The sequence below is a fragment of the Jatropha curcas genome, chromosome 4, assembly GCF_041381405.1.
Source record: "Jatropha curcas cultivar XTBG-Jc1 chromosome 4, XTBG_Jcur_1.0, whole genome shotgun sequence".
Taxonomy (NCBI): Eukaryota; Viridiplantae; Streptophyta; class Magnoliopsida; order Malpighiales; family Euphorbiaceae; genus Jatropha; species Jatropha curcas.
The window spans coordinates 9,497,006-9,508,029 of NC_143154.1; the positions used below are offsets into that span (position 1 = coordinate 9,497,006).

Here is an 11,024-nt window from a genome sequence, read left to right on the forward strand (position 1 = left end):
CTATCATAATCTCCCCTTGAAGAGGAGTTGGGGAGAAATAAGGCTCAAGACTCTCTAAAGGTCTCATCATACTCGCAACGTATTTTTGGGTTGGAGGATGATACCACTTATAACCCTTTTGAGTGGTAGAGTAACTAACAAATACATATTTCAAAGCTCTAGGTTCTAAGTTGCCTCAATGCCTGTGATGAACAAAACAAACACAATCAAATACTTTTGGGGGAACGTTATATGAGGTATTACCCTGTAAGGCTACTATGAGGCTTCTAAAATTGAGTGTCTTAAGAGGCATCCTATTAATAAGAAGTAGCAGAAAGCACTACATTTCCCCAATAAGTCTTGGGAGCATTCATGGTGAATAAAAGAGATCTAGCTACCCCTAGTAAATGCCTATTTTTTCTTTCAGAGACCTCATTTTGGACACTAGTATTCACACAACTAGTTTGATGTATAATTCAATTTGAGTCTAAATATGCCCGAAACATGCTATCCGTATACTCTTAAAATTTTTACCTTCGCATTAAATTGTGTACTAATCATGTTATGGAAAGATTTAAAGCGAGAAAACACTTCACTTTTTGCTTTCAGTAAGTAAATCGAAGTTAATTTAGTACAACAATCATAGAGGTGACATGCCATTTGTAGCCAGATAAGGAAACAGTAGAAGTAGGACCTCATACATCCGAATGAATAGTCATGAAAAGGAACTAAAATTTTATAATTATGGGAAATATTAGAACTCCTTGTATGCTTATCTCGTTCACAATTTAAAAACTTTAACCGACAGTGCTCAAAAAGACTAAGATATAATTTTCTCAGAACAAAAAAAGAAGGATGTCCTAATCGCCAATGCCATATAATTATTTCTTGACTAGCATTACCGTGATTTCCTAACAGGGGGTGAGGAATACTATGAGCCAGCGGACTGCTACCTTTTTCGAGAAGATACAGGCCATCGCAATCTACCAAAGCCAATTGTTTTCCCTGTTCTCAGATCTTGCAAAACACAATGAGTAGGAAAATTCAACTTTGCAGTTGAGAGCTCTCGTAATTGCACTAACAGATAAAAGGTTTACAGGAAAACTAAGAATATGAAGGACAGAAGTTAAATCAATGGTGGATGTGTCCTCAATAGAACTTGTGCCAGAAATAGGTGAGAAATTACCATCAGCAATGCGAACAATTTCTTTGCCAGAACAAGATGAATAGGTTAAACATTTATTAGAAGAGCCTGTCATATGTTTGTTTGCTCCTGAATCTATAATCCATGAGTCATTAACAGAATTAGTATGAAGGGCCATACCAAATTGCACAAAATTAGAAGTATCTACGGTGGATGAAGAGTTAAGTTTTGACCAAAAACGCCCTAATAATTGTATGTCTTCAATAGAGAAATTTCCAGCAGAAGATGCTACTGCAGCTCAGTGTGCAATAGGTCTAGTTGAACCAATTCTTTTGCCACAGAACCCATACTTTACTCCTACGGTCCCTTGTCGGTTGTCCATACAATTTTCAACATGTTTCTGTGGTCTTAATACAATCACTCATGATTAAATAACCATAATAAACTAACCAAAAATTAGGAGCAGACACACAATCTAACCAGCAAAGAAGTAGGTACAGTAGCCGAAAAAAAACAGCAGGAATAAGAAATACACAGCGGAACACTTGAAAAAAACCAAACTCAGCAGCATATAAAGGATGGTAGGCAAAAAATCAAAGTGCAAAACGAGTGGAGACGAAAGCTTGGACAAAGGCGCAACCTTCAAGGAAGAATTTTTGGAACCGAGATGGCCAGAAAACAGCCCATGCCACGGCGCGTGAGAAGGACGCAGAAACTTTGTGAAGCGCATGACGTGGTCGGCTGATGGCGGGATTTCGGGGAATGACCGATCGACAGGTGGCTTCCATCTAGGGTGGATGGTGACGTCCACCCTTCTTCTATGACAGTCTAGAAGCTTGTCCCAAAACTGGTCCCAGAAACAGCAGTAACATAAAGTGAACAGATTTTTTTTTTAGGTATTTACCGAAACAGGTTGCCTTGGCTCTGATACCATGTCGAATTATCATATATTAGGTTTTTGGGAGAAACTTATTCTCTATTTCTTGTGTATTTGTGATTTACATCAAGGTGTATATGTACACATAACCTAAAACTATATAGGAAATTTACAATAAAGGAAAGAAATCAAGGATCCCTAAGAATCATATAAGTCAACCTTTGATGTTGTGTCGCAATATTATTGTCTAGTACTTTATTAATAGCATAAATTTTGGATGCATCTCTGTGCAGTTTTTCTTGGATTAGATACATGCAAGTTACGATCCATGTTTGTTAGAGGCCGTTGTGAATTTATTCTCTATTGTAGTCATTAAAATAACTGTATGACATCTTTCACCAAAAGATTAACATAGAGACTAAATTTTCATTTCATTTGTTATATTAATAATTCATCTCTTAATTATTTAAATACTTATTAGGTTGATTCCAATGGTGGAGTTTCTTTTAAGCATCGATTATCTGGTCACCAAAAACCTGTGTCCTCTGTTTCCTGGAGTCCTGATGATCAGCAGCTTCTCACTTGTGGGATTGAGGAGACTGTCAGGCGTTGGGATGTTGCTTCTGGTGAATGCCTCCATGTCTATGAGAAAGTTGGTCTTGGCCTCATTTCCTGTGGATGGTTTCCAGATGGGAGACGGGTATGCACTGGCATTAACGATAAAAGCATCTGCATGTGGGACTTGGATGGAAAAGAGCTAGAGTGTTGGAAAGGGCCACGAACTTTGAAGATCTCTGATTTGGAAATAACAAGCGATGGGAAACAGATCATAAGTATGTGCAAGGAAACTGCAATCCTACTACTTGATATAGAAGCAAAAAATGAGAGAGTGATTGAGGAGAATCAAACAATAACTTCATTCTCATTGTCAAGAGATGATAAGTTTTTGCTGGTTAATCTTCTGAATCAAGAAATCCATCTTTGGAATATAGATGGTGGCATCAAGCTTATAGCTAAGTATAAAGGTCACAAACGCACCCGGTTTGTTATTAGGTCTTGTTTTGGGGGACTTGAACAAACTTTTATTGCCAGTGGTAGTGAAGATTCACAGGTATGGATAATATCTCCTTTTAAGCTAAAATATCAGCATATGAGATTTCAATTTTGATAATGACCAAAAAGCTATGTATAGTGTATCTTCTCTCTCCATTTTTCTTTTTGGCTTATGATTCTTACATGGATAATCTTTTTTTAATCTGATCAGTCTCTCCTGGGCCTGGGGGAGTAAACATGGTAAAAATCATATGCTGTGTTTTCAATTTTGGCTTCTCCAAGAAATTCTATTGACCAGTGCTTTTCCATATCAGTGGATTAATTGGTTCACCATATGATTTGTTTTCATATAGATTATTGTCATATGGGGTAACCATAGTCATTAGAAGGGTTATTAACTTCTATGTTTCTCTTAGAAACACTACTAAATCTTCTTTTTCTTAATGATAAAATCATCAGCATCAAAATATCGCCACGTTTAGTCAAAAGCATGTTGTGGCAGCCACATTAAATTCTTAATATATTTTCTGTCAAGGTAGTTAAAAATGTAAGGCACACTCTCAAAGCATTGTACCAGCCCATTGCATTAAGAACAAATCAAAAACAAAAAGCACTTGCTTCATTGAAGGAAGAAAAAAAAATTTTTGAAGGCAATAAGAATTCACTATTGGAAAATAGAGTTTGATAAGAAGTAGAAGAAGAAGAAAGACTGAAAAAAGATGATTCTGCTAAAAAACTATTACCTGGCTACCATGGAATGTATCTCCAAGAGTCCAAGTTTAAAAGAAAAGTGAGAAACCTACTTTTTTGTTGTTAATTTATCTCGAATTCGAAGTTGTCACCAAAGAGTCATAAGAGAGTGAAAGGAATCTAAAAGTGCTATTTTTACGATTTTTAATACCCTAGAGTGAGGGGCTTTTCTTGCATCCACATCATATGAGGTGTACAGTTAAGTGGAAAAAGCATTTGCTTCATTGAATGCGCCTCGTCTTTTATATTTAAAAGCGCTATGCTACTTGTTGCAGCGCTTTAAGCGAGCTTGTTTTTCTCTTTTAACTACATTGTTTTCTATGCTTGGTAGACTAGTGAAGACTTTTTCCATTCTCCCCCATCCTCCATTCTCAGTTGTCCCTCTCTCTCTATTGTCATTGCAGACAAACACATGGTATAAAAAACATAAACCAGGTAGGAAAGAGAATAGGGAGAGAGGTTGAGTAACCTGTGGCGGGAGTTTATTTCTGCCTTAGTTACTAATTTGTAATCCAATCCCATTGAAATCAGTCAACTTAAATTTGACTGCAAGATTACTACACATTCATTTATGGAACAATAAACACATTGAGATCAAATTTCAACCACGTTTAGTCCTAAAGTTTGAAATGGAAACCATGTTTACATTCTAATTATATAATTTATTGTGTAATGGGCCCATAATTTTTGCTTGATTTTCTCTCTCCTATCTCTTGTACTTTCTCTTTCTTTATCCAAATGAACACCATATCAATTAAAAATATTATGTGTTTATCATGTCTCTGAATTTGAAAGAATACTGTTGACTACCAAGCTCTGCTTTGTAAGAGTAACTGTATAGATCTAAATTTTAAAGGTGGAGAATAAATTGGTTTGGTTATGTGGTTCTGTCTAGGGTTTGAGGGGACAGTTAATTTGTTATTGCAACTTCACACTGCCATCTCTCTACACCTCCAAAGTTAGCATGAATAAAAAGAAAAGAAAAAGAAAAAGAAAAATGCAGCCGATGATGGTTATCAAAGGCAACAGTGACACAATATCTAGGATACACTTTGTCCATACTAGGGACGTATTACCTATTTATGAGGTGTATTTTGGTGTTAAATGAAATATTTAATGAAATAAATGTTTTAGTTTATTGTTCTATTAGATTTTTTTTTTTTTATTTGATTGCATTTCTTTATATTCAGTTCCATCAAACTACCCCTTAATTCATTACTACTGTATCACATTTGTGGTAAATTCATAATCCATGTCGATGATGATGATAACTGAAAATTTTAGTTATGCTCAAATATGTTGTCAGGACATGCATTCATTTGCCGAATTTGTCTTATTTCTTGTTATGTTATCGTCAAATCTTGTTGTGTATTTGGTATTTCCTAACTTTTTGTTTTATATGGATTGTAGAACTTAGATCAAGAATCTAATTATTTGGTAATTTATGTGGGTTGTTATAATAGATATGTTACTGTATCATGGATCTTCGTCCACCTTTACACAGATGAAGTAGCTGAATTCTGAAGGATATTATAATAGATATATGTTAGTAAGGATGTTGAATTAGATGAATCCTATTGGTGGGTTAAGAGTAGAAAAATGGGCACACAAGATTGTTGGGGAAACTTAAAATGCGTTAGGCCGAAGAACCAACAACTGAATGGGCCAAATAGGCCTGGACCTGGATCTTGTTGTAGAATCTTGTCTTGTGGTGTGATGTGCGAGAGGCCAAACGCTTGTCAGGGGCGTAGGTGGAAAAGAGGGCAGCCCTTGGTTGTGGTCTTAGAGAACCATATACCTGTCTATCTTGAGCAAAGACAAGCGGAAGCCCAAGCCTCGTTGCACTTGGGGGGGTTGTTGAATGAGGTGAATTCCATATTGACGGTTTAAGATAGCATTGAATAAGGTGAATTCCACATTGCCAGTTTGAGAATACAAGGTTGTTGGCCAAAGTAGTTAAATTAGCTTAGCGATTTTAAGACATGGCCCAATAAATATTAAGGTAAAAAATTTGTCTGGTGGACACTCCCTGAGACCAAAGTGCTATAAAGGAGGAAAATTGGAACATCAGAAAATGGCTTTAGATGTCATGGAATCTACTAGAAAGGCTTGTGTCATTCATATCGTCACTATTGAAATATTTGAATTAATAAATTTATATGGGGTCTTGGATAAAGTCTAGTTTTGTCATCTGGTAATCTGAATGTTGGCTTCTAGGTAGATATGTTCTTTGACTTGGGATCACTTTGTTTTCTGGTGATTTTCTTTTGTCCATGAATATCATTGTTGTTTTGCTTCTGTAGGTATATATATGGCACAAATGCTCAAGAGAGCTCATAGAGGCATTGCCTGGCCATTCTGGGGCTGTTAATTGTGTGAGCTGGAATCCAAAAAATCCACACATGTTGGCATCAGCTAGTGATGATCGTACAATTCGAATATGGGGCTTAAATGCTCTGTGCATGAAACAAAAGGGCACTCACAGCAATGGCATCCATTACTGCAATGGAGGAACTTGAGAAAACTTGAAGCATCAAATCAAAAAGATAAATTCTTCTTTTCCTTGACCATTGCTTTCATGTATATACACCTGTTTTCATTGCCCTACACAATAACAATGTGAATTATACAGCTACTTTCTGATAATAAATTATCATTTTAACATTACATTGATTCTTTTTACTTTATTTTTGTTCTGTGAGAAATTTTATTAATTCTTTCATAGTCATTGCTGAAGGGTTTTGGTGCAAAAATGATACACAATTTGCTGATGCCGATTTATCTAAATAATAGCATCACTGCTCATTTTGTAGCTTGTTACATATCTGCCGAACTGTGTTCTCTAGATGAAACAGGAATATGAGTTGGAGTTGAAGTTGAAGTTTTGGATCAATAATTTTCAGCCAAACATATAAATTTCCCAATGTACTTTTCATAAATATTGATTTTGATGTGTAGTTAGTACAATTTTTGAAATAGTAATTTTCATATTTTTGAACTAGTCAGTAGGTTTTTAATGGTTCTAATACTTTAAATTGGAGCATTCAATGAATTTGTTAGTTGAAGTGATTAAATAGGTATAATTTTATAAAGTGATGTTTAATGAATTGAAGTAAAAGTTAAAATATCTGAGGTTTTCTTGGAAATAGTATAGTGGTGTATTTATGCATTTAGATTATAATTTAATGAAGTCAGTTGGTCTTTTGAATTTTAACTTAAGATTGATTTTTGGCCAATACTTTGAAGTTAATTTCTTAAATGCATTGGTCGACTGTGATGGTTATGCCTTTTTTTTTTTTTTGAAAATGTGTAACTTCATCAAACCAAATCAAAATCTATTCCCTAAGATCAGACAAAATAAGTAAAAGTTGCAAGTGCAACGATATCCACCGATCTCTTTACAAAAACAACTGAACTAGCTAAAAGTTCATTAAGGAGAGACCTACAGTCAAGACTGCGAAAATATAAAGCATCAGGTTGCTTCCATTTCAGTGCCTGAACAAGCACAAGAGAGTCTAATTCAAAGACCACATGGTGGAGGGCATTACTCTTAGACCAACTAAGAGCTTCATGAAAAGACAGTGCTTCGGCCACATTAGAATCTTGAGCTCCTGGAAAGGTTGTTTGGAAAGCATTAATAAAAAATCCCTCTTCAGCCCGCACCATCCAACCAGCCCTAACGATATCAGTAATATTGTTCATGGCTGCATCCACATTACACTTAATGAAACCATGAGGTAGCTTAGTCCAAACACAAGAACCGGACCGTTGGAACTGAGAGAAATTGAGTAGCCTGCCAAGAGGATAAGAATATAGAAATTAATTGAACAACTTGAGAAGCCGCCCTGTTTACTCTCTGCTAAACAACCTAATGTCTATATTCTTGTCTTTTCATAGCAACTTCAAACTATCTCCTAAGGACATCCATTTGCTCATTTCCAGTTTCTTAAGACATGGTTTTCTTCAAAATAAGGGCAGGACAAAAGGTTAGACCCACGGGACCAAGGTATGGTTCCTAGAAAGCTAGGGTTATGAGGATGAGGGTATGCCTACGGATCTAAGGCTCTAATGTTCAAAGATATGACAAATCTACATGGAAAGAGTATCTAGGCTCTTAATTCATAGGTGTATGCATGGCATATGATATGCATGAAGAAAACCATTTTACATGACATTAACATGTCTTGATTAAAGTACATACAACTTAAGGCTATAGTACTAATGTCATTATATGAAATATGTATAGAATGACTTGGTTTAATAGGGTCCCATCATACTAGAGCAATGATATACCTAGTCATATGTTAAACCATGAGTTTCGGGTGAGTCCAACAATAATGCATACTTGTTACATATCAAAAAGGATCCAAGAATTCGTCCGGGCTGAACACTTTCACAACCACTCAAGAGCCTCAAAGAGAATTGTTGATGTGGCACAATCCCAAACCCATAAATTTCATCTTAATTATTCTAAGGGATGATGTAAAATGTAATAATGCATGAAAAGATTGAACGTGAAAAGAAGGTCAATTAAGTAATCATTGAAAAAATAATTTCAGTTTTATTTTCTAAATCAATTAATAGTCCACTTTATAAAAATTATTTTACTCCCTAGTGGAGTTACCAACTATGAGCTCCCAACCCAAGCACTAGTCCAAGTAGCTAAAAAGGATCGAAACACTCATTTGGGTTAGGTTAATAAAAATATTTTTATGAGTCATTATTTAAATTTTATTATGAGATAAATTTAAGAAAAATCTGATTTGAATCCATTTAAGAAAAGCGCAATAATTGATGAAATAATCCAAAAATTCAATTTCAGAAAATTTTCATTTAAAAATTTAATTGAAATTTTAACCAAAGAAATTACACAATAAAATATCTTATTATTGTTAAATCGGACCCATAAATCAGTTTGAATTATCTGAAAATCAAGTGAAAATATATAAACCAAGCAAAACCAAACTAAATCATTGAATTGAATCAAACTGGTTCGAATGAAACCAGAATGGCCTAGAAAGCTCTAGAAACTCTAGATTTCTTTCTTTTTCCTTGTTTCTTCTTCTCCTTTCTTCTCCCTCACCCAGCGTAGCTCCAGCTCGCTCTCTCTCTCTCTCTCTCTCTCTCTCTCTCTCTCTCGGTCTCCGGCCATCTGAGATACGCTCGACGAGCCTCCATCGCGCCACCAACCGCTTTCTTCCTCTCTCAGTTCGATCACGCCCCACCTGTAATCTCAGTTTCGATCGCCGCTCTCTGCGATGTCAACCGTCGACCACCATCGTTCGAAGTCGCGTCCCTCCTGCTCATAGCTCCAGTGATCATAGTAGCTCAGACAAGCAGCGGCTCCTGTTTCGGTCGACTTTAGCGACTACCTCCTCTCTCTCTCTCTTCGTTCCGGCGAGAGTGGTTGAAGGCAAGTCGATCTGGTTCCTTCCCTGCCACTGTCAGTGCGCTAGCCACCTCCGGTTGTCTCTCCCGCGAGCAAAGCAGTCGTCTCCAGTGAAGCATTTTCCGGCAACGTGTTCTGGGTATTAGGACTATTTCCGGTTATTTTTCAGAAAATTTAATCAATTCCTAGCATTTTGTGGCTAGTTAACCTAATATTGGGTATTTTACAATATATTTCACTAGTGTTTGATTAGAAGACCTTAATTAATTAAAGCTTATTTTAATTGGTAAGTAAGGAATTTTGATAATAATTCTCGATGGAAAATATATTATGGATTTAAAGTAGATTTGATTAGATGTATGCTATGTACTAAACTATAGAAGGAGGATTTGAAGGTGTGATTTGATTTGAATTAAAAATTAAGATTGGACTATAAAAATAGGAAAGGAATATATGTAATTAAGAAATTATAATCTTGATTGAGGTAAATTCATAAATAAAAATATAAAAATATTTTTTTATGACTATTGAGAATTAAGGACCAAATGAGGAAGTAAATTAATTAAAAAAAATTAAGTAAAAGGAAATCCATTGATGGAAAGGTAGAAATTATTTTGAGATTAAGATTATATTATATGAATTGAAGTGATGGTAAATTAGGTTATTTTGAAAGATACAATAAGTTAATTGAAATTATTGATTTTAAGAGACTGACCTAAAATAATATATAAGGATGTACAAGGATCAGAACGAAGATTCATTTTAATTTATAAGCTGTGAATTGAATATAAGTTGTTATTTATAGCGATTGGATATTTGAATTGATAGATTACTCGATAGATGGGCTGTGTCAGCAGTTTCTAATAAGTATATTAGATTGTTAATATTGAAGCAAGTGGAAAGTCCCATTTTAAGTAAATATATATTAAATTTATTATTTAAGAAAAATTCATTTGTCTAATGTTATATTCCTTTATATATATGTCTTATCTTGATCGATCGAGTTCGTGTACTGCTCCTACAAATCAAAATCTAAATTAAAGCATATTTCTCTTCTATCACTATGAATAATAATAAATGGTGCATATCATTATCTGTATACATGCATCATTCACCCTATACTATCTAAATACAATCAATACTCAGCTATTATTTTCATATATTATTATAATATTATTGAAATATAAGTATAATTTTACAACTGTACAAATGTTATATAATTCTATACCCATGATTACACTCATGAGCTGCATATTAATTATCGATATGATTATTATATTGAATGAAGTGTTTGGTTTACTTGATGTGATAATGATGCTTATTTCTGGGTGGAATTGGGATGAAGTGGGCCACTATGAGATTGTGAAGACGGTCCGGGATCATTAGCCATGTATGGGAGATCGATGCCCCATGTGCATCTGGTGAAATATGATATGGATAATATGATAAAACCATATGGTGTGCTTTTGTTGGTAATGAAAAGAAAAGAGAGAATGGAAAAACAATGAGAGGACTGGTGATATATCTTGAATTTTTATTTACGAAACTTTTGAATTTTTATTAAATCAAAAATTGGAATTTTTTTGAACTGTGTGGGTCGCAGATACTGCACAATCTTGTCTGCATCCAATTTGCAAGTTAGGCCCAAGCCCAAAGAATGGTATCGCAACTCCTAACCGAAAATTTTCTAACTTTTTAAGAACTATATTGGACGTTAAGTACTAAATCAAATAAAATAAATTAACTGGACCCTTGAACCCGTTTGAAACTTTCGAAAACCAAGTGAAAAGCCCGTAAACTAAGCAAAATCGAGTCAGATCATTGAATCAGAC

The 11,024-nt window shown here is 34.9% G+C and overlaps 1 protein-coding gene across 1 annotated transcript in view; it reads left to right on the plus strand.

Annotated features, from left to right (window-relative positions):
• Positions 1–6,470, plus strand: part of LOC105641614 (WD repeat-containing protein 26 homolog) — a gene marked incomplete in the record, with an annotated part of 48,553 nt that extends 42,083 nt beyond the window's left edge. Inside the window, 2 exon segments of the mRNA XM_012226200.4 lie at positions 2,482–3,111; positions 6,107–6,470. Coding sequence (XP_012081590.1) covers positions 2,482–3,111; positions 6,107–6,322 — 846 coding nt within the window.
• Between the last annotated feature and the right edge of the window lie 4,554 nt (positions 6,471–11,024).